Raw genomic sequence first — 26,121 nt, 5'->3', positions numbered from 1 at the left:
AGATGGACTAAATGTACTTTTCCCTATTTCTTCTGCTCAGGACAACTAAAAACCCAGGGCATTATATATACAAAATAAACATAAACTCTGAAGGTAGACTGAAGGAGGCAGATCAGCCAGGGACCTCAGGTCCTGAGGAATGACTTGTGATAGTTCCTATGGCTCTCTTTTCCCTCATATATCCCAGATTTAGTGCTAGAGAAGTGGGCAACTCAGAAACGCCACAGGCACAGAGAAAGAGAAGTTCCAGGAAAGCAGCTCTCTCTGGCCAGAGGACCAGGAAAAGGCTGCTGGGCAGTCCAGATTTTTAGACAGTAGCCATTCTGCTGCAGCCAATCCCACAAGACACACTGCGGTCCACCCCTACCCACCCCAGCAAAGGCCCAGTGGGGAGCCTAGGCTGATGGTAATTAGGTACCCACTCCATCCCTATAATGAAAAAGAATATGAAGACTAATATGCATGTACGTGTGTGACAAAAACATGCTGTACACCAGAAACTGACACAATGTTGTTAACTGACTGTATTTCAAGAAAAAAAAAAGTATGGTATTGGCATAAAAACAGATATGGTGATTAATGGGACAGGATAGAAAGCCTAGAAATAAACTTATGTATATATGATCCATTAATTCACGAAAAAGCAGCCAAGAACATACACTGGGGAAAGCACAGTCTCTTCAATAAACGGTGTTGGGAAAACTGGACAGCCCTATTCAGAAGAAACTGTTACCACTATTATGCACCATACACAAAAATCAACTCAAAATGGATTAAAGACCTGAATGTAAGACTCATAAAACTCCTAGAAGGAAACATAGAGGATAAGCTCCTAGATATTGGTTTTGGCAATGATTTTTTTGGATTTTACACCAAAAATAAAAGTAAATAATATTACATCAGAATAAAAAACTTCTGCACAGCAAAAGAAACCATCAACAAAATGAAAAGGCAACCTACTGAATGGGAGAAAATACCTGCAAATCATGTATCTGAAAAGGGGTTAATATCTAAAACATGTAAATACCTCATACACCTCAACAGAAAAGAACACAAGCTGATTAAAAAATAAGCAGACGGTGGAGGGGGGGAGGGATAGACTGGGAGTTCGAAATTTGTAGATACTGACAGGTATATTTGGAATAGATAAACAAGATTATACTGTATAGCACAGGGAAATATATACAAGATCTTGTGGTAGCTCACAGTGAAAAAGAATGCGACAATGAATGTATGTATGTTCATGTATAACTGAAAAATTGTGCTCTACACTAGAAATTGACACAACTTTGTAAACTGACAATAACTCAATAAAATAAAATAAAATAAGCAGAGAATCTCAATGTACATTTTTCTAAAGAAGACATATACATGGCCAACAGGTACCTGAAAAGGTCCTCAACATCACTAATCATCTAGGAAATGCAAATCAAAACCACAGTGAGACATGACCTCACACCTGTTAGGATCAAAAAGACAAGAGAGAACATGTGCTGGTGAGGACATGGAGAAAAGGGAATTACAGTGTTGGTGGGAATGTAAATCCAGGCAGTCACCAGGGAACACAGCATGGAGATTCCTCAAAAAATTAAAAACAGGACTACCATATGATCCAGCAATCCCACTTCTGGGTGTTTAGTGGAAGGAAAACACAATTACTAGCTCAAAAAGATTTCTGCACTCCCACGTTCACTGCAGCATCATTCACGGTAATCAAGACATGGAAACAACCTAAGTGTCCACAATGGATGAATGGATAAAAAAATGTGGTGTAGACATACAATGGAGTATTATCCATTCATAAAAAAGAAGGAAATTCTGTCATTCGCAACAACATGGTTGGACCTTGAGAGCACTATGCTAAGTGAAATAAGTTAGACAGGGAAAGACAAATACTGTATGATCTCATTTACATGTGGAATTGAACACAAAACAAAATCCAAACTTATATATACAGAGGACAGATTGATGGCTGCCAGAAGTGGAGGGTGGGGAGGAAGGCCAAAGGAGTGAAGGTGGTTAAAAACCACCAAAAAAGAAAAGAAAGAAAAAAGAAAAGAAAAGAAAAAGAAAGAAAGAAAAGGAACAAAAGAAAGAAAAGATGCCTAAGAATTCCCCCAATTTGTCAAAAGATACAAATCTACAGATTCAAGAAGCTAAATGATGTCAAGTCAATTCAATGGGAAAAAGATCCTTCTTCTCTACAAAAGATGTAGGGACAACTGGTATCCATGTGCAAAAGAATGATGTTGGGCCCTGTCCTTGCATCACACACGAAAGTTAACTCAAAATGGATCACAGATGTAAGAACGACAACCATAAAACTCTTAGAGGAAAACATAGAAGTAAAAACAAAATAAACCTAGAGAACAAACCAACTCCTACCCCCCAACTTTTGTGCTTCAAAAGACAGTATCAAGAAAGCAAAAAACCCACAGCCCACAGTTTCCTTTAGGGAAACAGGTCACATGACATACACTACACACTTATTATATAAGCCAGTAATTCCACTTCTAGGTATTTACAGGGTAAGAAAAACTAATGGACACACCCAAATCAGTATGTGAGTGTTTACAGTAGCTTTAATCGTAACTGGCAAAAGCTGGAAACAATTCAGACTTCCTGCAGTGGATGAAAGGGTAAACAACCATGCACTGAACACTACATAGCAATCAGAAACAGACACACGAGCACATGATGAATGACAAGTGGGCTGTGCAGAAGGAAGGCAGCCAGACTCAAAAGGTCAGTTTCTAATAAAGACATTCTGGAAAGTGCAAACTCACAGTGCTTGCCAGGGGCTGGAGCGATTAAACTCTTTTATCTTGATGGAGGTTACATGACTGCATGCATTTGTCAAAACTGAGAGAGCCAGACACCAAAACGGGGGAATTATACCTTATGTAAATTATAACACTAAAAAAGCTACTAAAATTTTAAATGTTTGATTCAATATTTGTCTCTGGACTTAATCCTTGTTGACGGTGCCTCAACCTTCTAACTTCTGAATCCTGATTCTGACATGCAACAGCTCTTCTCCTAAGCTCTGGGCCAGCTACATATATCACTTTATCTGTGCCCAAATCTGTCACTGATAAAGTGCTGAACCTGTCAGGTCCGCAAGGAGAACCATGTATTGCTGCCGCCAGCCCACTAAGCAGACCTTTCTGAGTGGGCATGCTGAAATTAGGTAAGAAGCCACATGGCTATACCAGTGTCCGTGTCATGTTTCTGGGCTGTGTGCACAAAGATGTGATAAAGGACTTGACTGAGGGCCTGGGTGGCATTCTGTAACAGGGACACGTCCCTCCTCTAAGCTGGGAATCTATTCGGGTCTTTCTATTCCGGTCTTTTCCCAGGGACTAGAATCTATTCTTTTTACTCCTTTAAATAAAAAATTTAAAGTCTTTATCACCTCTCCTACTTGCCAAGATTCATAAGAGATTACCAAGCAGGTTCTCCATGGAAAAAATTCTTTTTCTTTAAAAAAACAAACAAGACAAACAAAGAAACAAAAACCTGAATGATTTCTGCTGCACTTTTCCAGACTGAAGACCATTCTTGTTAGCATTCCAGCCCCTACCCAAAAGCAGTAAGCATGTTTTGTGCTTCGTAATCTGTTTATTTTTTATTTTTATTTTTTTTTATTTTTGGTTTGAATCAGTTTAGTTTCATCCAGTCACTTTTTTTTTAAATTGAAGTATAGTCAATTTACAATGTTGTGTCAATTTCTGGTGTACAGCACAATGCTTCAGTCATATAGGAACAAACGTATATTCGTTTTCATATTCCTTTTTCACCCTAAGTTACTACAAGATACTGACTATAGTTCCCTTGGTAATCTGTTTAAAACACAGTTCAATGATGGGTTATTTTGTTTGTTTGAATTTTTTTTTTTTAAATGGAGGTACTGGGGATTGAATCCAGGACCTCGTGCATGCCAAGCATGCGCCCTACCACTGAGCTATACCCTCCACTCTTGTTTGTTTTTTAGATCTTCCCTTTTTCCTTGAGATTTTTTCAGAATTCTTCCTCGTACTGTTCTTTGAAAGAAAGCAGATCAAATACTGACTTTCAAGCAAGTTAACTCACTCTCTCTGCTCCATTCTCTCTTGTGTAAACTGGGCATGACAAGGCCGACTGCATGGGTAACAGCCGCGTGCATTCAGTTAATGTATGTGTGGTGCCTAATTCAGTGTCTGGAACAGAGCAGGTCCTCCATAAAAGGCAGCTGTTATCATATTGTGAGTTTTATGCATACACGACGTTCTTCGCCTCTTTTCGTGTCTGACCTTGTACATTTTGAGCTCTTTGGCATTTACTATGTACTGACCACTACACATCTACTTTCACATTTAAATCTTCCCTTCTTCCTCTCTACTCTTTGCTGGGACAGCTGCATCTGTTTCTCTGTCTTCCTCTAGCTCATTCTGCAGGTGGCAATAAACCATCAGCACAAACAAACTCTCTCTTGTCACCTCCTTGCTTCGTTCCTCCAATGGCCTTCCAATGCCCTGGATGTGATGGTCTTGCCCCCTCCCTTGGACAGAGGACCCTTTCCCTGACTTGCTTCTCTGCCCCCCAGCATTTGCCGCCTTGACCTTGGACTTCCACTTAAAGGTTAACTCCCCAGAGAAACACCTGCTGACTAACCCAATACCTGGTAGGCCCCTGGCCCCTTGCACTGAACTCTAAGCTCAGTGATGGCAGCGAACACGCCCTTTCTCAGCCTGGTATCTGGCACAGTGCTTGTACTTAAAGGCACTCAAGTATCTGTTATATGAAAGTTCACAAGAGTTGCGGAGACGCACCTTTGGATATGCTGTTCAGGGAATAACAATTGTAACAGTAGTACGTTTGAGTTGAGCAGAAATATTCACTTACAAGAATGGTCATCAAACGTTAATGAAAACCATGAAAAATGAGGATCTTAAAAGTCTAACAATACAGCAATATCTAGTTTATGTAACAACCTATGATGGATATTTCCATTAAAATTAGTATTTGAAGAATATATGATGAAATGAGAAAATACTGTGGTAAATAAGAAACGGATATAAAATTGTACATATATATATATATATAACCCAAGTTTCTTGAAAAAGAAAAGCCATCTACATGCTTGTGGGTTTAGAAGAAAATTTCTAAAATAACATCATGATCTTAAATAGTGTAATTAAAATCTCTCCACTTGAAAGAAAAGTTTCCTGTGTTGTCCAAGTTATTAATGGGAAAACTACACATGCTCTAAATAACAATGTGTCATTCTAAGAGCAGAGAAACTTCAGGAGAAAGTCTACTGGATTCTGTGTCCTCCGCAGCCTTGCCTGCTGCAAGACCCCAGAGCCCGCCGGGAGCCCAAGTTACCTGGTTGTTGACGACCACGTGGACAGTGCCGTGAGTCGTGTAGGATGGCAGGTCGCTCAGGTGGAAGGTCTCGTACACGATGCCCTGGCCGGCGAACGCCGCGTCCCCATGCAGAAGGATGGACATAACCTGCAAGATACGTAAAGGAGACCCCAAATCCAACACGGTCCTGACCACCAGGTCCACGAGGCACGCTGGAGATTAAGTCACGGTCTGCTTTTCCAAAAATGACGTATTTTGAGATAATTTCGAACTGAGGAAGAGAATGACAGGGAAACATAGACCTCCTGGCCCCTCGCAGCCCCCAACTTGCTAGCAGTCTGCACACCCACCTCCTCACTAGCGTCTGCTGAGCAGCCAATGCCCACTGCCCTGCATCCACCCTGAGGACCCTCTCATTAGGGAAGCAACGCTGGCCTGGATACCATCCAGCCCAGACCCCACATGCGGTGTGTGACTAGGGCCATGCCTCTCCAGCCCCTCTGACCTGGAGCAGCTCCTTGACTCTCCCATCTCCACATCTGGACAGACCTTGGGTGGTCCTTTGTGACCAGACTCAGGAACAGTGCATTCCATACCAGGAGACGCCTGAGCTGGCCTGCTCCATGTGGGTGACGTTAACCTGGATCGCCTGGACAGGCAGCTGTCTCTATTTCTCCCTTTAAACTCACCATTTCTCCTTGGTAATGAGAATGAGGAGAACCTTTACACCCTGTTCCTCACCACGCCCCCGCCCCGCAGCCTCAGTGCCCCCTCTCGGTGCTGTCGGGTGTCACTCCTACCTTCATTCCCTGGTGTTCTGTAAGAGCCTTCTCTCCTGGCCTTTTGTTTATTTGTATTAGTATGTGCTCACGTTTTACTCAACAGGTTGTAACTGACTAGAAGCATCGTTGCTTTGATGTTCACGTGGTCCCACATTTGGCACGGGAGCCCCCTGCCGTCTGGACAAGCCCCATGGCTCATGGGGGGCCCTCCCTGCTTTCTGGCACAGCAGAGATTTCACGCTGGACTGCTCCTGCCCAGCTGCCCTGGAATCGCACATTTCTCTAAGGAGCCCCGTTCCTTCAGTAGAGGATGGCATTTGGAACTAATATCTGCGCGGGGAGAGTAGAGCTCAGTGGTAGAGCGTGCGCTTAACACGCATGAGGTCCTGGGTTCAAGCCCTGGTACCTCCGTTAAAATAAATAAATAAATAAACCTAATTACCTCCCTGCCCCCTCCCCCCCAAAAAAAGAAAAGAAAAGAAAAAAAAAGACGAATATTCGTGTGCTCACTGCTACCACAACATCACCACTCCGAGGCCCTTTCAGCACAGAGCCAGATCATGCAGGTCATGTACACAGATGTTTTTAAATCTCTGGGTATAGAATGTATTATTACCACACCTCCGATTCCAATCCTTTTTCTGTGCCTTCCTCCTTCCACATTTATAAGCACCTACACCGTGAGACACTCTGTTCCCATGGCCCTCAGTACATCACCCACTGGCTTGGTGTCCCCACGTCCCTGCCACTCCTACTCCCAGATGCCCTCTTGCTGTGTGTCCTCAGGGCCAGGAAGGGAAGGTGCTTTTCAGGGACAAAATCTAGATTTTTCTTCTAGTAGAACCCCACCATGTCCTGCCTTGCTGGGCGCAGGGACGCTCTCCAGGACAGGTGGATGGTGGGCACAAGTGTGGGGTTTGCACAGGGACCTCCTCAGGGGAGTGCAGCTCTGCCAGGCCGTGTTTTCCTGGTCGCCAGGATGTCCGTGTCTTCTCTGCGGAGCCTCCTCTGCACAATCCCGGCCTTTTGCGTTCAGGCACATCGGGGCTAGTCTCTCCTCTCATCACGCTGTTTCTTGATCTTCTGGAGAAGTTGTACCGTGCCCCTCGCCAGGCCACACGCTGCCCCTCGTGTCCCCTCAGCGTGGTGCTGGCTGCTGAAGTCACACACCCTGTGTCTGACGGTGCCCCGGGGGCCTGATCTGGACCCTGGCAGGCGTGGCCCCGGGAGGCTGCTTCCCACACAACTGCCGCCCGGGCCACGTCAGCCCTGAGCCAAACTGGGTCAGGCTCAGTCTCGCACCAGGTTATGGAGCAACCTTAGCCACATTTAAAGAAATTACATAGTTTTTCTGAACCGCTGGATGTTACGTAACAAGCACTCCCGCTCCCTGAATTGGGGACTTAACAGAACTCAGGTAACTGCCTACAGGTGTTTGGGGAAAGCAGCTAGGAGAGCAGGTGTGAAGGACTGGCTTGGCGGGGTCTGGAGCCACTGCTGAGCACTGGCCAGGGCTGCAACCGCTCAGGTAGAGGGGTGGGGCTGGGGGCCTTGAAGGATGGGCTCTCCGCCCTGTGCAAGGCACACCCATGGCCAGGACCGTTCCCTGGCGACCACACAGGGCTAACCAGCCTCTCCTGGCCTCACAGGACAGACCGGTGTGATCGTCTGAAGCATGTCAGATACCCTCCACTGCCCTGCTCTAGTTAGTTCTTTCCTTTCCAGGATGCTTCCACCATTCTGAGCAAGTGATGCTCGAGTGGCTTTTATCTGTAGTTTATGAATATGGATGTCACACGAGGTTTTCTGAAATCTTGTTCCCCTACTCAGCCCTAAATGCCTAGGCAAGTGTCCTAGCCAAGGACAGCGGAAATGCTGGAGGCACCGGTCATGGATGCTGGACTCCTCCGCATCCCTCCCCGACCACTGTGTCATCGGTGGTCCTGGGGGCTGCACAGGAGGCCCCTTTCTGCCTCCATGGAGTTTCTGTGGCACTGTCCAGGTCCCCAAGCCCATGGAAGTAACTCTTGCATCCTGACATCCTCCCCAAGGGTCATACTCTTTCTCTGTAGTGGAGGGAACACTTCCTGTTCCCAATGCCACCTCTGCCCGGACCCCATCACCTTGCAACTCGCCAAGCATAGAACTAATAGACTTGCAGTGTTTTCAATGACAGAATCTGGTGAACTAACACTTGGTTCCACCTCTAAAAAGTCTCACCCCTCTCTGGGGCATCCCGGGGCCAGGCTGCACCCTCACCTGCCACCCCCCTGCTCTGCCCCCAGCACCTCCCCAACCCACCTCCATCTTTGCCCCATCTTTCATCTCCAGAGGACATTCTTCCCTTTCCATTTTCCTAAATCCTGCTGTTTCTTCCATTACATATGACAGCTCCCTGCCCTATCGATGAGAGATTATTCCACTTCCTAATCCATACCTATACCTCCCTCTTCTGAAGTTCTTTCCCAGTTAGCTCGCAGCTTTACATCACACTGTGTACACTGTATCAGCTCCTCACATATGACACTGTTTCTGGGAAGGAGAGATGCTTGAGAGCAGGGTGGTGACGCCGACTTTGCACACTCCCCAGAATGCACACGCAGACGCTACAAAAACTTGATTTTTTCTATTGCTTGGCTTTGAGATTATCGTTAATAAGAACTATACAACTTGTGACAGACTACTATCCTGAGATTAAACAATGACAAACAGTTACGCCCCACTGAGGGCTTCTATACACAAGTAGGCTGGCTAACCGGCAGTAAGCGTTCACCATCACACACCTGGAAAATGCCGGTCCCAGGGCCACCCAGACCTCCAGCTGTTCTCCATCTCTAAACGGTGCCGTCCTGATACTGACTCGACCGTCTCTCCTCACGTCTGTCAGTTTCACAATTCGTCCCTCAGGCTCACCCACAACTTTTCCTTAAGACTCTTCCTGTTCGGCGACACCGCCTCTTTGCCCATCATGATATTCTGCAAGGCAGGCTTCCCCACCAGTGTGGTGACCATAAAAGCAAACCCTTCTCTGCCTAGCTCTGGCGCTCACAGCTTGTGCGAAAGCACACCTGTAAGCGGGACCGTCTCACTACTGCTGCTCCTTCAAAGTCCATCCAGAATATTTTGTTAAATTCCAGAAACGTGAGGTCTGCGATGTGCCTGGGGCTGTGGGTCCGTCCTGGACTGTCTGGCCTCAGGGCTGCCCCTGGCCCATCCCTGCGGCCTTACCTTCTTCCCCTCGGTGTCCCCGCAGTAAAACTGCTCAGCTTTGGTCTTGCCCATCACCACGGGATCTGCGGCCTCGAGGTGGGACGGGTTCGCCACCAGCGACAGGGTGATGTTCCTGTCGGTCACGCGGTTGATCCGCCGGTGATACATGCCCAGGTGGTACTTCACGTCTCCAGAACCCTGACGGCACAAACAGCGAGTCTTCATCCCGGGCTGGGAGATGTTTACTCCTCCTGTGCTATTTCTACTCCCAGAACCCCCATTCCTGGAAAGATGGGAAGGCTTTTCCCAGAACGGCTCCCACCTGTGCCCCTCAGTCAGAGGGGCACAGGCCCACCCCCAGCAGGGAGGACTGTGGGGGCCAGACCTCTGATCTCACTCTTCTCCGAGAGGTTGGCCACTGGCCACCTTCTTCATGAATGGTATGGAAAATCCAGGCCTTGGTAAGTCTTTCTCGAGAAGTGGAGCCAGGGTCTGGTGTGGGTTGGGGCTATGCTCTCAGTTTCTAAAAGAAATCAGTGTCTCACCTCGTCAGCTGCCTCCAGCTTTGAGTCGAACTGACAGAAAATCTGTTCCAGCTCCTTTCTGATGACATTTGCAAGCACGTTCAGCCGCCCCCTGGGACACACCGGGGTAGGCAGGGCTGAGAGCTGTGCCTTGCCCGGGCAGCAGGCAACGCTGTCTCCCCCCTACCTCCTCCCCTGAGGGACAGGCAGCGCCTCAGTCTGCAGTCCAAGAGGTGCTGGGACCAGAGCTGACACTCAGCCTCTGCCCGCCCAGCACCCAAGGCCACGAAAGGGTGGGAGGAAGAGACAGAAAACAGGAGAAATGCTGCCAGCCTTTGGTGAATGCTCCACCCTCTGCCTCCACTGCCCACTCCAAGCCGAGGTCTCTGTTCTGTGTCACTGAGCGGCCTTCCCTCTAGGTTAACCTCTGCCAGTTGTGTTCCAGACAAGGGCAAAAGGCCAAAATGCCTGTCTGAAAGCACTTACGGCCATTTTGCATGACAGTGACTGCTGAGTGAGGGAGATGCTCCGGGGATGCTCACCCTGGGCACCAGGTGAGCCAGACTCCCTGCTTTCCCACTGCCCCACCCCCGGGCTCTGGATGCACGAAGGGCGGCCGGGTACCTGTGCGGCATCCCCATGATCACGTAGTCCACTCCGTTCTCACTTGACTTGTCGATGATGGTCTTGAGGGCAGGAATCAGCACCTCGCAGCCTTCCAGACCAAAGCGCTTCTCAGATGACCACTTCCGCTGCAGGAACTCCTCAAACCTGGGCAGGAACCAAGCCACCCTGAAGACCCATGTCATCAGAGCCTACCTTGCTCTCCTGGGGCTGTGGCCACACCCCAAGCCCATCCACCCCCGTCAACGGGACCAGCGCTGCCCCGTACCTGGTGGACCGCACCAGCCTGGCCAGCAGGGTCCGCTTCTCCTCGTTGGTGAACTGCATGATCCCGGGCGTCTCAAATTTCTGCCGGATCCACTGGCACTGCTCCAGGTCATTGATGAACATGAACTCTACCCCAATGTGCTGGCAGTACGCCATCTGTTTCACACACACACACACACACACAACACAGAGACAATCAAGGGGATGCTCACCCGGCATGGTATGTGACTGCCCACTCAGCCAGAAGGCTGGGAGGAACAGGCGACCTCCCTTTCAAGTGCAACAGAGCCAGCTGTGACCAGGGGCAGAGACTGAGCGTGGCACCAGGCCTCTCACTCTGAACCCGGCCACGAAATGCTTCCTCCATGTTGCACAGAGCCCACCAGGCAGGGAGGGGGATGGTGAGGACCTCTGGGCCACGGCAAGCTCCCTTCGTGGCCAGAGGCCAGATGCACCAGCCAGAGGACTGGGAAGCTCCTGGGGAAGGCAGCTTCTCTGACCTCCAGGCCAGGCTGTGCCCAGAACTGTGAGAAAGAAAGGCCCTGTGCGGCTGGTGGATACCACAGCTCAATGGCCACTTAAGATTCGCAGGGTTTGAGATTTGAAACTCTTCTTTTAATAACTGACTCCTCTGGGGGAAAGTCAGGTCCTCTGGAAGCATGATTGCACATATTATAAAAGAAAGGGTCCCGGACAGAGTAGGCACTTCCCATGACCCCACTCTCCCATCACAGCTGGGAAGGTGGCCACGCATCCCGTAGAAAGCCTAGGGTGACCTGGGCAACGTGCGGGCCAGGTCTGCGCCGGAAGAAGCCTGGGTTTAGGCAGGGCTCAGTGGGAAAGGAATCCAGAGTGAGAGAGGGAACAGGAAGGTCGAGGAGAGCGGAGCGTCAGGAAGGCAGCTCTCTAGAAACCCCTCCTGGGGACTGTGCCGGGCAGCCTTCTGCAGGGGCTCACAGCCTTGCTGAACCAAGTGACCAACACTCCTCTCCCTCCTCCACCTGCCAGCCGTCCTGGGGTCAGAATAAGGGGCCAACAGCAAAGCCTGAATCAGCACTGGAGTTAAAGAAGGAAATGCCCTGGCGTGGCAATCCATTTCAGAGCCCCCCAAGACACCTTCAAACGTCTTTGCAGCAGCCATGCTGACCCAGCACTCAGAGTGCCAGGTTCTGCGTGGCAGTTGTCTGTGATCCCCTTTGGTTTTCACAACAGATACAGAAACGGGCTGGCACAATGCAGGGCGAGGATGTGCCCGGGGTCCTGGCGGCGAGCCCAGACCTGACACCAGGTCTCTGTTCTCTTACTCCCACCTTCCAGAGCAGGTGTGGGTATCTCGGCATGTCTGCTCCGTGATAATGAAACATCTGCCTCAACTCAAAATAATGGCAAACCACAACATTCTGGATATCATCTTAGGCAAGAGGAGGAAAATCTTGCTTAGGGCCAAAAAGAGAAAACGGAGCTGGGAAAGACCTTGTTGTTTAAGGTATTTTCATTAGCCCCTAACCACCCTTCCCTGACGACACCACACGTGATAAACTGGATGCACAAGAAGCCCAGGGATGGAGTGTGTTGGCCCGTCTCCCCTGACTTCAGAGCCAGCACTGGTCACCACTTCTGCCTGAGCTTGACGGAGCCCTGATCTACTGATCTGCAGAAGGCGGCGCACTTCTGGACAAACACATTTCAGAAAACGTGGCCCGGCCACAGTGGCTGTTAGCATAACCTTCCATTGGCTTAAGAAAGGACATGTCCTCCTTTATGATTGGATTACCACATTCTGTTGATTCTTATTTTGTGGTTGGCTTTGTTCCTTTAATAGCTGTGTAAGTTTAAAAAGCTAAAGCTCTAATCTGTTCTTAGAAACAATGATCAGTATGTATATAAACTAAAAAAAAATGTGTAGCATATTGTATATATGTATTTACATGCAATACAATGTGTATGTGCAGTCGAACTGCAATAACTCTACCTAATAAAACTGAAAAAGGAAAAAAAAAAAAGGGACATTTCTTCCCTGGGAACAAAGTCTGAGCTGTAAGCCTAGCAGAGAGGAGAGGGAGAGGATGGGGGAGTGGGGAGGGGAAGGGAGAGAGGGAGGGGAGGGGAAGGGGGAGGGGAGGGAGAAGGGGGGAGGGGGAAGCAGAGGGAGCGGGGAGGGGGCTGCCGCCTCATCTTCCCACAGGGAGGTAGGAGAATGCAGCCCATGCTCCTTATGCCTGACAGGGGCAGTATTTCCATTACTGAACAACTAAAAGCTCAAACGAAACTATTAGGTCAAAACCTCTAGAAATCAGTTATGTCTCCATCATTATCAGTGTGAATTTAGCTATTAACTTGGACACACAGTTACTGGGTCCCTGGATCGTGTTCTGTTTTTCCTGTTCTTGGCTCAGTCCCCAGGAGAAAAGGGCAGGAAGGTTTAGGTGCAGATCCCTGGCTGCGCTCTCTAGCAAGCCAAGTGTTAGAAAACCAAGAAGTTGCACTTGCTCCAACTTTTCAAAGAGCTGCAACTTGAGCCTTATGTCACGGGACCAAGAACATACCTTAAGTTACGCCAGATCATACCAGCCATCGTATCATGTGTAAATACACCTAATGTACCATCTTTAGGTAAATTTAAACAAATATCTGTAAACTGTGAGAACAGGGTAGTCTACCACTGGTACAAGCCAAAATGGGAGGCTCTCGTGGAAGAGCTCTGGACACCGGGCTCTCTGGGGACAGGGGGCGCTGTGGCCAGGACCCTTGGAGTCCAGGCCAACTGTCCCACAAGAGTCCGATTTCTGGGCTCCGGCATCGGCCTGGCTGAAATGAGAGTCATGCAGGGCTCTCTGCCCCCTTCAAACGCTGGGATCAGGACAACATGGGACTCAAGCAGTCGCCTGCAAACACAGCTGTGAATCCAAATCTCTGAGCGATTTGTAAAAACGCACATTTCCAGCTTCCAACACCAGAACTGACTCAGCCAGTCATGGGTGGGCCAGGAACCTCCCCAGGGGTCCCTATTCAAGCTGGCTTGGGAACCACTTCATTTATTTATTGCTTTATTTATTTAATGCTTTAGGACACATTTTTTTTTAAGCCTTAAAAGCAAATTCTGCTTTTTTTTTAAATGGTTGACTGTAAAACTAAAAAACATGGATTTTCATCAACAAAGTAGCAAAAAAGTTCCCTTTCCCTTACATTAAAAGATATGGGGGGAAGGGTATAGCTCAATTGGTAGAGCGCATGCTCAGCATGCAAGAGGTCCCAGGTTCAATCCCCAGTACCTCCTCCAAGCGGAAATCAATGAAGAAACCTAATTACCTGCCCCTTGGAATACACACACAATACAAGACACATGTGTGCTTTCATTTGAAAAAAAAAAAAATATATATAGGAGCAAGAAAAAACGACCTAGTCTGGAGGCCTTGTGCCAGCACAAGTCGTTAGCAAGCCCACTAGAGTTTTCTAAAAACGGCTGGTGTTTTCTTACCTCCAGGCGCCGGATGATCTCCCGCAGAGGAAGGGCCGACTCCTGCCCCCCGATGAACGTGGTGGTGGGCAGGTGGAAGACCTTGTCCAGGTCAGACTCGTCCAGGCCGTAGAACCCTGCAGGGGGGAGGAGAGACGGGCACAGCCACACAGGGGCCACAGTTTATGGAAAGGGGAAGGGACTCCCCAGGGGAGAGAAAAGAGAAGAGAAAAATCATAAAAACCTCTGATATATATATATGAAAATTAATACCATTTGACAGCCAGAAAACACAAACTTTAGCAACAAACAGAAGCTGAGTATATTACTGGCATCATAGGTAAATGAGAGTAAAATTCAGATTATGCATATATTAGTCCAGTGCACCAATTATTCATAACTTGGAGAAAAATGTATTTCAAGGTCCCAAAGACACAGATCAGTTTAGGTTTGAAAAAAGCACTGGGTAAGTCAATCAGAAAGCGAATGAAAAACTGTTAAGGAGAGAATTCAAGTAGAAAATGAGAAGTTGGATTAGAACAGGTCATATATGTCTTAATGGCGACAGCCTGTCTGTATGGTGAGTGACGAAGCCAGGAGACTGAGAAGTGAGGGACAGTCACCAAGAAGTTGAGTGGCCTGTGGGAGAGCTGCCGGGCAGCAGAGCAGAGGATCCCCCAGCCGCCCTCGGACCAAGGATGGCACCCTTCTCCTGGAAGAACTCCACACCGCACAGAAAGCCGCATCCTCCAGACAGCGGTCGGCAGTCACAGACCCGATTCTCACTGTCCCCAGTCCAACACTGATGGAGTTACTGCCTAATCGCTGAGTAACCGACTGCCTCTGACCGACTGTCACCAACTAATCACTGCTACTGAGCACTGCCTCTTTGCAAGGTGCCTCATCTGAAAGCCTATTTCAAATCGATGGACACGTGACGGAAGGGCTCTTTTTCGGGCATTACATGCTGGTTTCGTGTTGCAATAATTATCAAAAGGGGGAGAGATTTGGAGGGAAACTGTCAGGTGACACTGCAGGTTAGGCTCCCCTCTGCTCTGAAACAAAATATTGGCTGGAGTGAGGCAAGGTGCCGCTTGGGATCCCATCACGCCAACATCCCAGACGCCAGGATGAAAAGTGAAACTCAAAACGTGCATCCACAGTCTCCAACACCTGACTGGGCAAGATGAGACGTTCTCCCATTTCTTGGACTAATTAAGTGTAAATAAGATGCAACGGTCCAGTATGGGACCCAAGCAATTACTCGCAAACACAGCTGTGTATCTGGATCTCTGGGAGATTTGTGAAAACACACATTTCCAGGCTCCAGGCTCCAACACCAGAACTGACTCAACCAGTCACGGGTGGGCCAGGACCCTCCCCAGGGGTCCCTATTCATTCTGGCTTGGGAACCCTGGCCTTAATTTATCTAATGCTTTTGGACATATTTTTTAAAGTCTATGTTTCCCAACCTTTTTTGTTTTATTAAAACTGATTTTTTTTTTCACCTGGGCGGTGGTGATGGTTAAGTTATGCACCTGTTTCCTGGGGCTGTTCTAACAAGAATGAGGATGGGCCATCACGTGGGCCTGGTAAAGGCATGGCTCTGGCCATTCACAGCCCAGCTTTTGGTGTTTATGGAGGAAAACCAAAGGTACTTGGCGGGGCATTTTTCCTAGTGGAAACACTGAGCAGGGGGTGCTAAGCACCAGGGAACTCCAGTCCTGGGAACTGGAGCATCCCAAGAGCGCATGGTCTGTTGGGAACATTTTGATCGTGGAGCTAACGGATGAGGTGTGTGCCCCAGAGGAGAACACGGGCCTGCCGTGATCTTTTACCATGAAGAGCCCTTGGTCTCACCACATGTGCGATTCTTCACTTCCACCACCCTGAACGGACCATTGGTGGGCTGAACTACTGAATTTCAAAACTGCCAACCTTGCTTCTGAGTTGTCTGGTCACTTGAGACATTAAATCTACAGACGTCTGCTTCTGAGAAGGCAGTGTAGATGTATTCCCACTGATACCTCAACAAAATGAAACTAAAAACCCCCAGAAATCGTATATAAAACAAACACAGGACGATGTGAAAAGGTGGAGAAAAAGGCCAACCAGCCAGGGAGGTCCCTGGGTTTCCTTTTGGGCTCCCATAACCCAGACTTGGAGCAAAGAATCCAGAAATTTCTACAACTGTACACCAAAATAGCCCAAACAAAAGCTGCTCTGTTTAAAGGGTCAGGAGAAGGGCAGCCTAGGAGGACAGGAGACTTTTAGACCAACTGCTCTATTCCACCCAAACACATAGAAGACACTGCAGCCCCACAAACACCTTTGTTAGGCTGTAACTCTGACCTCTGACCCCACCCAAGGTTTCAGAGAAGGCCCAAGAGGGATCCCAAACTTTCATCCCTGCCGGGAGGGAATGTACTAGCTCACTCCCCAACCCCAATATCAACAGACAACTTGGGGGCCCAGGACATCGTCCATCCCCACCTGGGAGTAACTAGGTGGGCCCCTCCCTACTAGAGCAGTGTTCAGAGAAGCTCCGCCATAAAGATTTAAATAAGATCCCAAATCTCACAATACCCAAAATGTCCTGGTTGATATATATAAAGGATCACTCATAACAAGAACCAGGAATATGTCAGATTGAATGAGGAAAGATAATCATTAGACACTAACACCAAAATGACACAGATGTCAGAATTATCTGACTATGATTCTCAAGAAGCCATTATCAAATGGTTTCAGTGAGCACTTAGAACATGGCAGAGACAAATGAAAAAAAAAATTAAGTCTCAGCAAAGAAACAGAGTCTCTGCCAAAAATGAAGATACAAAGAACCAAACAGGAAATTTTGAAACTGCAAAATGTAATAACCCCAATTAAAACTCAGTAGATGGGCTCAATGGCATCATCAGGGGACAGAGGATCAGTGAACTTGAAGACAGAACAACAGAAATGAACCATTCTGAAGAATACAGAGAAAACAGACTGGGAAAAAAATGGAAGAAAGTCTTGAGGACATGTGATGCTACAATAAAAGATTTCACATTTGTGTTGATCAATCCCAGACGGACAAGAGAAAGAAGGAGGCTGAAAACTTCCCAAATATGGCAGAGTGACTTAACTCACAGATTCAGGCTCAGGGAACTCAAAGAATCCAAAGAAATCCACATCAAAACATGTCACAATTAAACCTCTGAATTTAAAGACATAAAAAAAAAATCTTGAAAGCAGTTAGAGCAAAGTGACACCCTGCCTAGGGGGCAAAACAACTGGAACAACAGTGGATTTCTCATCAGAAGCCACGGAGGCCAGAAGGAAGTGGCGCCACACTTACCAGAGCTGAAAGAAAAGAACTGCCTCCCCAGAATCCTATGTACAGTGATAATATCCTGAAGGAATGAAGGAGAAATCAAGGCATTTTCAGATGAAGGGAACTAAGAGAGCCTGTCACCCTAAATGAATGGCTAAAGGAAGTTCTCTGAACAGAAAGGAAATGAGATCAGAAGGAATCTTGACAGAAGGAAGAAAGACCATGGAAATAAAAAATAAAAGTAAATAAAACAGACTTTCCTTTTCCTCTTGAGTCTTCTAAATTATGTCTGATGACTGAAGCAAAATTATCACACTGTCTGATGTGTTTCTAAACATATGTAGAGAAAATATTTAAGACTATTGTATATTTTAAATGGAGAAGGTGAAAGGAGATAAAGGGAGGTATGTACTCTTCACTTGAACTGGTAAAATGATGACACCAGTAGACTGCAATGTTATGTACATAATGTCATATCTAAAAAAATCACTAACAAGGCTAAAAACCACTAAAAACAAAGAGGTATGATCAAAAAGACTACATATAAATAAAAAATGGAATTTTTAAGTACAGGCTTAAAAACCCAAACAAGTCAGGAAAAAGAAAGCAGAAAAATGAAAAAGAGGACAAACAGAAAATGAAAAATAAAATGGTAGACTTAAGCTCTAAAATATCAAAAATTACATTAAATATAAATGATCTAAATATACCACATAGAAGACAGAGATTGATGGAGTGGATTGAAAAAACAGGACCCAACCATATGCTTGTCTATAAGATTTAGGCAAACAAAGTAAAAGGACGGGAGATGTATCGTATAAACACAATCAAACAAAAGCAGGAGTAGCTATACTATCATCAAATAAAGTAGACAACACAGCAAAGAAAATTACTAGAGACAGAAACATTGCACGGTGATAAAAAGGTCAATCCACCCAGAAGACGTAGCAATCCTCAATGTGTATGCCCCAAACAACAGAGATGCACAACATATGAACCAAAAACTGAGGACTGAAAAGAGGAATAGACAAACCTGCAGTTTGTCTGGAGACTTCAAAACCCTTCACTCAATAATTGATTAAATAAGTGGATAGAAAATTAGCAAGGATGTAGAACGACTCAACAACCAACAGGATGGAATGGACATTTATAGAACACGTCACCCAACAACAGTGGAATACACATTCTTTCCATATGCCAAGACAGATAATACACCAGGCCACAAAGACCTCAACAAATTCAGCAGAAATGAAATTATATGGAATGCATTCTCCAACCACAATGGAATCAAACTAGAAATCAATAGAAGAAAGATAAAAGAAAAATCTTCAGATTCTTGGAAACAAAACACAACCTTCTTAATAATCCATGGGTCAAAGAGGAAATACTAAGGGATACCAAAAAATACACTGAGCTGAATGGAAATGAAAACACAACATATCAAAGTATGTGGGAGAGATAAAGCTGTTCTGAGAAGGAATTTTACAGCAGTAAATGCAAACATTAGAAAAGAGGAAAAGGCTCTAATCAGTAATCTAAGATCACATCATAAGAAAAAGAAGAAGAAGAAGAAGAAGAAAACCCAATCCCACAAAGAAAATAGAAGTAAAGAAATAATAAAGAGTAGAAATCAATGAAATTGAAAATGGCAAAACAACAGAGAAAAATCAATGAAACAGGCAGCTGTTTCTTTGGAAAGATCAGTAACATTGACAAACTTCTAACAGGACTAACAAAGAAAAAGAGAAGATACCGAAAACCAGTATCAGGAATGGGGCATCAATACAGACTTGGCAGATATCAAAAAGATACTAAAGGAGATGAGGAGGGTATACATCAAGTGGTAGAGTGCATGCTTAGCATGCACAAGGTCCTGGGTTCAATCCCTTGTACTTCCTCTAAAAATAAATAAACCTAATTACCTCCTTCCCCAAAGGAAAAAAAAAAAAGATACTAAAGGAAACTATGAACAACTTTTTACAAATAAACTTCACAACACAGATGAAATGAACCATTTCTAGAACAATACAAACTGCTGTTACCCATCCAATATGAAACAGATAATCTGAACAGCTCTATGACTATTAAGGAAATTGAATTCATAAATAAAAAGCTTCTGAAAAAGAAATTTCTAAACCTGATGGTTTTGCTGGGGAATTCTACTGAATGTTTAAAGAAGAATTAATACCAATTCTTCACAATCTCTTTCAGAAAACAGAATAGGAAGACAACTTCTCAACTTATTTTATGAAGCTAGACACCCTGATACCAAGAGCAGATAAGGACAGAAAAAAAAAATTACAGACCAATATCCTTCATGAATATAGATGTAAAAAAAAAAAAAAGATGTAACAACATGCAAAAAGAATTCTATACCACAACCAACTGAGGTTTATTCCAGTAATATAAGTTTGGTTCAATATTTGAAAATTAATCAATGTAATCCACTAGATTATCAGGTTAAAGAAGAAAAATCATACAATCGTATCAATAGATTAGAAAAAGTATCTGACAAAATCCAACACCTTTTCATAACAAAAACTATCAAAAAATAAATAGATGGGAACTTCTTCAACTTGATAAAGAGCATCTATAAACATCCACAGCTATATTGTACTTGGTGGTAAAAGACTGCATGTTCTCTCCCTAAGATCAGGAACAACACAAAGATGTGCATTCTCATGACTTTTATTCCACTTAGTGCTGGAAGATCCAGCCAAAGTAATTGGGCAAGAAAAGGAAATAAAAGGCACACAGACTGGAAAGGAAGAAACAATTGTTCCTATTTTCAGATGAGATGACTGTCTACCCAAAAAATCCTAAAGAATCTACCAAAAAAAAGTTCTAGAAAAAGTGGGCTCAGCAAGGTCACAATACAAACACAAAAATCAACTGCATTCCTAGATATTAGTAATGAATATATGGACACTAAAATTTATTTTAAAAAGGAAATACATGTAAATCTAACAAAACATGTATAAAACTTGTATGCTGAAGACTACAAAAAGCTGATGAAAGAAATCAAAGAAGAGTTAAATACATGAGAGACATACTATGTTCATGGATTGGAAGGCAACAGAGTAAAGATGTCAATTCTCCCCAGAATGATCTGTAGGTTTAACACAATTTCTACCAATATGTCAGCAAGAGCTTTTATAAACATAGACATGCTTATTTTAAAATTTGTATGGAAAAAGACAGGTCCCAGAATAGGCAAGGCAATTCTGAAAAAGGAAAATAAAGTTCAGGAGCTACAGTAATCAAGACAGTGAGGTACTGGTGGAAAGACACATACTTTAAAGGAAAGAACAGAAAACCCAGATACAGATCCACTGAATAAGTCCAACTGACTTTTGATAAAAGTGCAAAAGCAAGTCAGTGAAAGAAAGACAAACTTTTCAGTTAATGATGCTGGAGTGATTTGACATCCATAGTCCACAAAGAAACAAACCTTGATCTAAACTTCATATCTTATGCAGAAATGAACTCAATAGGGATCACAGATGTAAATGTAAAATGCAAAACTAGAAAACCTTTAGAAAACTACAGAGGAGAAAATCTTCAGGATGTAGAGCTAAGAACAGAGTTCTCAGATTTGATATCAAAAACATGATCCATAAAAGGGAAAACTGATACACTGGACTTTATCAGAGTTTAAAACTTTCGCTCTGTAAAAGACCTGTTAGTCAAAGAATGGAATACACAGGTCTGTCAATGAGTGTGTGGTGGGATACCTATGGCAAGGAATGCCACTCAGCAATAAAAAGGAAAAAAAAACCTAGTGTTAGAAAATCATGCTGATTGAAAAATGCCAATCCCAAAACACTGCATTCTGTGATCTGCATCACATTCTTGAAATGACAAAATTATAGAAACAGAGAGCAGAACAGTAGTTGCCAGGGGTCAAACATAGGGGTGGGATGGAGAGGGAGTGAGCGTGGCTACAGAGGGGCAGCAGGAATGACCCCTGGAGTGATGGAGATGTCTGTGGCTTGACTGCTGTCAGTGTCAGCATCCTGGTGTGATGCACTATGCTTTATAAGATGTCCCAGCTAGGGGCACTGGCTGAAAGGCATATGAGGATTTCTCTGTTATTTGTCACAATTGCATATGAATCTATGATTATCTCAAAATAAAAAGTGTCATCAAAACTAGAGTCTTACAGATATTATGAGTAAGTTGATGGAAAGAGAACTTCTGAGTGATGCCTGGAATGGAAGGAAGACTGGCTCCTGGGGTGAGTGACAGCAGGCAGATGACCCCCACCCCAGCACCCCACTCTGGATTCTTCAAAGGTGCTCTGCCCAGAACCAAGGGTCATTAAGGATTCCTTACTTCATTAAATAACTTTTTATCAATACTTCAGTTGTCCTTCAAACATGGGAAGCTCAAATGGGAAATCTTGTCAAAAATGCCCAGGAAGCAGAATCTGAAAGAATCCAGAGTCCGGTCAAAGGCACAGTGCAGAATGTGGAGGAAAGGAAGAGCCAACATGCAGAATGTGGTGTGGCCTTGGGTCCCTGCTGGGTACAGCAGGAGCTAGAGACAGCCCATACCAAAGACGGAAGCCCAGCGAAGCGGCGGTGAGACACGTGTGAAGGTGAAAATGCTCTTTAGGACACCGAATGGACAGAAACAAAAATGACACTGCAAGTAGCTCTACCTGTTGGATTAACAGCTAAATGACAGGGAAAAAAACATACTTCAAAACAATGAACAAACTTCAGAACATTGGACAGAGTTGTGTCAACTTTCCCCAAGTTGCATGCTAGGGAAAGTTGCACATCCAGTTCAAATGAAGTCCTTAGCTCCAGAAAAAGTGAAAGGCTCATTATTTTCATACCTCCTACTGTTAGCATTCGAAGTCGTTCCTTGAAAACTGCAAGATCTGAGAGGCAGAGTGGGGTAGCATGGGTGAGCGCAGAGGGAAAAAGACAGGTGAGAGTTAGTTAAAAAAAAAAAAAAAAAAAAAAAGAAACCAGAACACCCAAAACCCTACCCCATTACCGCAGTAACGGGCGGCACAGACACTGTCACACAGACACAGACATTGAAGGAGAACGGGGTGGGTTACGTGATCTGCATGGAGCTACTTTGGTAAACATGGAAACTGTCCATGAACAGCTGGAGTAAGGTGATCAGAAGGAGGGAAAGGCCTCTCTCTGAAGCTGAGAAGCCATCGGGGGGCGGTGGCTGAAACGTCCTTACTTCCCCATCTTGAAGAAGTGGCCAACACAGAGCTCTCCTGGGAAGTCAAATCCACCCAGTCTAGACTACCCTGAGATGAAAACACTGGCGAAAAGAATATGAAAAAGCCTAATTTTTAGAGTCCCAGTCCTCAGAATTGGAGCATCAGGCAATAGACTAGACCCTAAACCTCAAGATCCTGCCAGATTTTAAATAGAGAGTGGAAGGTGGGTCTTCAGTCTCCCCTCTCGAGAAGGCAGGACCAGAACGGGGGAGCTCAGGTGCTCAGAACACAGAGTCACACGCATGCACTGCTGCACGCACTCCTGCCCCACACCTGGAAGCCTGCCTGGCGCTGGTGAAAATCAAGATGTTGATCTGGACACACCAAACAACCCCTGACCCTGGTTCCCGGGAGCGTGGGCCCAATGGCCAAGGGGACAGAGCATGGTCACCGTCACTGAGGCTCCTGTCTGTCCTAGGAGTGCAACAGGAGGCCAACTGATGTGCCCTTGGACGCTGCTGGCAAGAACCCTGACTCAGAGAAGATGCAGGGTCTCCTGCTCTGCGTGGGCAAAGCTCTCCTCCTCATCACCCACCAAAGACCTGCGAGCCAGCGGCTCTTAAGACAATGGAATATCCAGGTTCTGCACAAAAGCATGGATGCTTTGCTTACGGTAAGGATGAAGAATCCTCATTTTTACCCCCTCAATCCTCAGAATCAAGACAGAGGACCATGCCAGGCAGCCATCAGCAGTACCTGTGGAACACGCCCCCACCCCCCGCCCCCCATCCTCAAAGGGAACTGCAAATGCACAGCTGTTAAACAAATCTCAAGGTAACATACGATGCTTAAATTTGTTCACTCTGGGCACTGGGTATGTGGATGCTTTATTCTTATCTACACCTTTTGGGGATTTTTAAAATAAAATGCAAACAAAAGACACAAACCAAAGGAGAGTGAAAAGAGAACAGAAGATATTCTGGTTGTCATTTACAGAAAGCACATGGGATTCCCAGCACCTGAACACTTTAAAACATTTAAAAAAATTACTCCTTGATGAGAACAAGAAGCTCTGCCAGAGAGACAAAAAGCGGCTGGGCTTTGACTGTGGTGCTTCCAAGTCAAGCACAGTGGGTAAGGAGCAGGGATGTGACGCTGGGCCTGGGTGTGCCTCGGTCTGCCAGTTCCTGGGTGTCCAGGGGGGAGGCCACCCCTGCAGGGGGACATACCCACCATGACCTTGGCTTGGCCTGCCCTCCTGAGTCACCTGGGGATCCTGACCTAGACTCTTCACTTACTGGTGGTGGGTCCACATACTGTACAGAGCAGCCAGGAAATGTTAAGTCAACTGCTCTCTGTTGCTCTAAAATTATGAAAGTTGATTAAAATTCAATTCTATTTTTAGCTCATTCTTTCCAGCCATCAAGGGAGCAAAACTGGACCAGAAAGAGCTTCCTGGAAGGTCAGAAGGGTGGTGAGACTCCGTGTCCTGAACTAATTCACTTAAAGTAGCTAAAATGTTGCCATAATTTGGATTTTTAACTATTTAACTCAAGTTCATTTCGTAAGACTGACAGTTTGCAAACACTAATGATAAACAGGAGGAGGAGTTTTCAGGCTTTCTTTGCTTTTAGTTATAGATTTTACATTTTGAGTTCTCCTTTAATTACGTTTAAATCTCACATTTAAATAAATTTCGATCATTTTTGTCACTGTGAGCAGTTACATTTACAGAATTTATACAGAAACCACAGATGATGGCATTTTTAAGCTGGAATCTAATTCCAAAGCTACATTTGAAAGAGGAGAGGAAACTGAGGGCAAGAGCTAATGAGAACTTTGTCCACATCCCCAGCCAGCCTAGGGCAGTTCGGCTTCAGCCAGAAACAAGACTGTCCGATGCCCCTTCCCCACCCCGGTGAAGCCAGCACAGGGCTCGAGTCAGAAGGCGAAAGAGTGTACAAGTTGTCTGCACTTGATTTGTTTCTACTTAAAATAGAAACAACCCTGATCCCAAGGGACTGGCTGTCAAAAGCCGCAGCCTGACCCTTCTTTACAGCCAACCAGGAGAGGCCTCGCTAGGAAACCCGATCCTGCCTGGAGCCTTGCAGCGGCCTCTCTAGGGAGGAACGCGGAATGCGTGCCCAGGCATCTCAGGCGGGAGCTCCCAACCCTCCTCCACCCGACCTGGCATAAATTAAGATATGCTTCTGGGGCCACCTGGAACCTGGCCCCCAACATAACACATCCTGGGAAAAGGCCACCCCGTTCCTAGCAATCACTGCACAATCATGGAACATAACCCACATCTAACTGAGAAACTGTTCTAACGTTGATTTTTTAAAATTTCACTTAAAATAATCACAAACTCCACCATCTCAACAATATTTCTTCTGCATTCACAGTATGTTCTGTGTGCACACATCTGATGGTAATCCTGAAGTTCCTGGAGCTGGGCACGTCTGCCAAGTCTCCTGTGCCAGGTAAGAGTTCACCTGTTAATTCTCCTTCTACCCATGACTTCAGGGGCTGGGAATATTTCCAAGATGTTAGGATAAGGACCCTAGGCTAGCATTTCCCAATCCTCTCCGAATTGGTCAGGAAAGGGCAAGAACCCGGTGGAAACTTTTCACATGATCCACCTTATTTAAAAAATTCTGAAAGGAAAAAAAAAAAAAATTCTGAAGGACCCTAAGCCCTGCTTACACCGCAGACCTGCGCTGGCTAGCGCTGCCCTTGGGGATGGCTTCCTGCCTTCACCCAGGCAAGGCTCGTCCCTGCTCCTCCAGCCCCTGTGCTCCAACAGCAGGACGTGCTCTCAGACGTGTGGGGTGGGATCACCGCCCGTGCCTCACTTTCCCCACAAGAGGATGGAGAAACTGTGCTTGCGTCCACAGGGAGAAAGGAAGGCGGCTCAGAGGCTTGGTGAGAGGGACGCAAGGCTGGGGAAGGCTGCTGTGTGACACGAGACACCGCCGCGCTCACTCACTCACCCCAGGCTTACATGTGGGCCACGCCGACCACCCCGCTTTGACAGGTTTCTGCACCGGAGCTGCCCTGCCTCCTCGCGACTCAAGCTGCAGCCCGGCCCTTACTTCTACCAGACTCTGGCTTATCTGCTCCATCTCTGTTTCTAAATATGTCTCTTTACCAGAGAGACCAGCAGCTGCTCATCTCAACAGACTGTTAATAATCAGAGTAGCTCACACTCTGATGGGGCCGAGTAAGCTCCAGGCGCTCCTGCAGGGAGTTTATTTAATTTTGAAACAACCTTACAGATGAGAAGACAGGGGCACACAGGGAGTCCTGGCAGGGGCAGTTGGCTCCAGAGGCCAGGCCTTGAGGTTTGGATGAGATGATGGGCAGTGAATCGCCCTAGGGACTGTCCAGTGCCCCCG

General features: G+C 45.9%; 1 protein-coding gene across 5 annotated transcripts in view; it reads right to left on the bottom strand.

The window, feature by feature from the left end:
* Positions 1-26,121, bottom strand: part of OGDH (oxoglutarate dehydrogenase) — a 349,298-nt gene that overhangs the window by 13,922 nt on the left and 309,255 nt on the right. For 3 of the 5 annotated variants that reach the window (XM_074367731.1, XM_074367728.1, XM_010969544.3), the window contains exons 5-11: positions 22,376-22,420; positions 14,235-14,350; positions 10,758-10,912; positions 10,490-10,636; positions 9,887-9,977; positions 9,360-9,539; positions 5,368-5,496 (exon numbers count right to left, since the gene is read on the bottom strand). In XM_074367731.1, the coding sequence (XP_074223832.1) occupies positions 5,368-5,496; positions 9,360-9,539; positions 9,887-9,977; positions 10,490-10,636; positions 10,758-10,912; positions 14,235-14,350; positions 22,376-22,420 (863 nt within the window). The remainder of the gene's footprint in view (positions 1-5,367; positions 5,497-9,359; positions 9,540-9,886; positions 9,978-10,489; positions 10,637-10,757; positions 10,913-14,234; positions 14,351-22,375; positions 22,421-26,121) is intronic. The other 2 variants (XM_074367730.1, XM_074367729.1) reach the window with 1 other exon arrangement.

Source organism: Camelus bactrianus, chromosome 7 (assembly GCF_048773025.1).
Source record: "Camelus bactrianus isolate YW-2024 breed Bactrian camel chromosome 7, ASM4877302v1, whole genome shotgun sequence".
NCBI lineage: Eukaryota > Metazoa > Chordata > Mammalia > Artiodactyla > Camelidae > Camelus > Camelus bactrianus.
The sequence above is the reverse complement of the archived record's forward strand: the minus strand, read 5'-3'. Positions and strand labels throughout refer to the sequence as shown.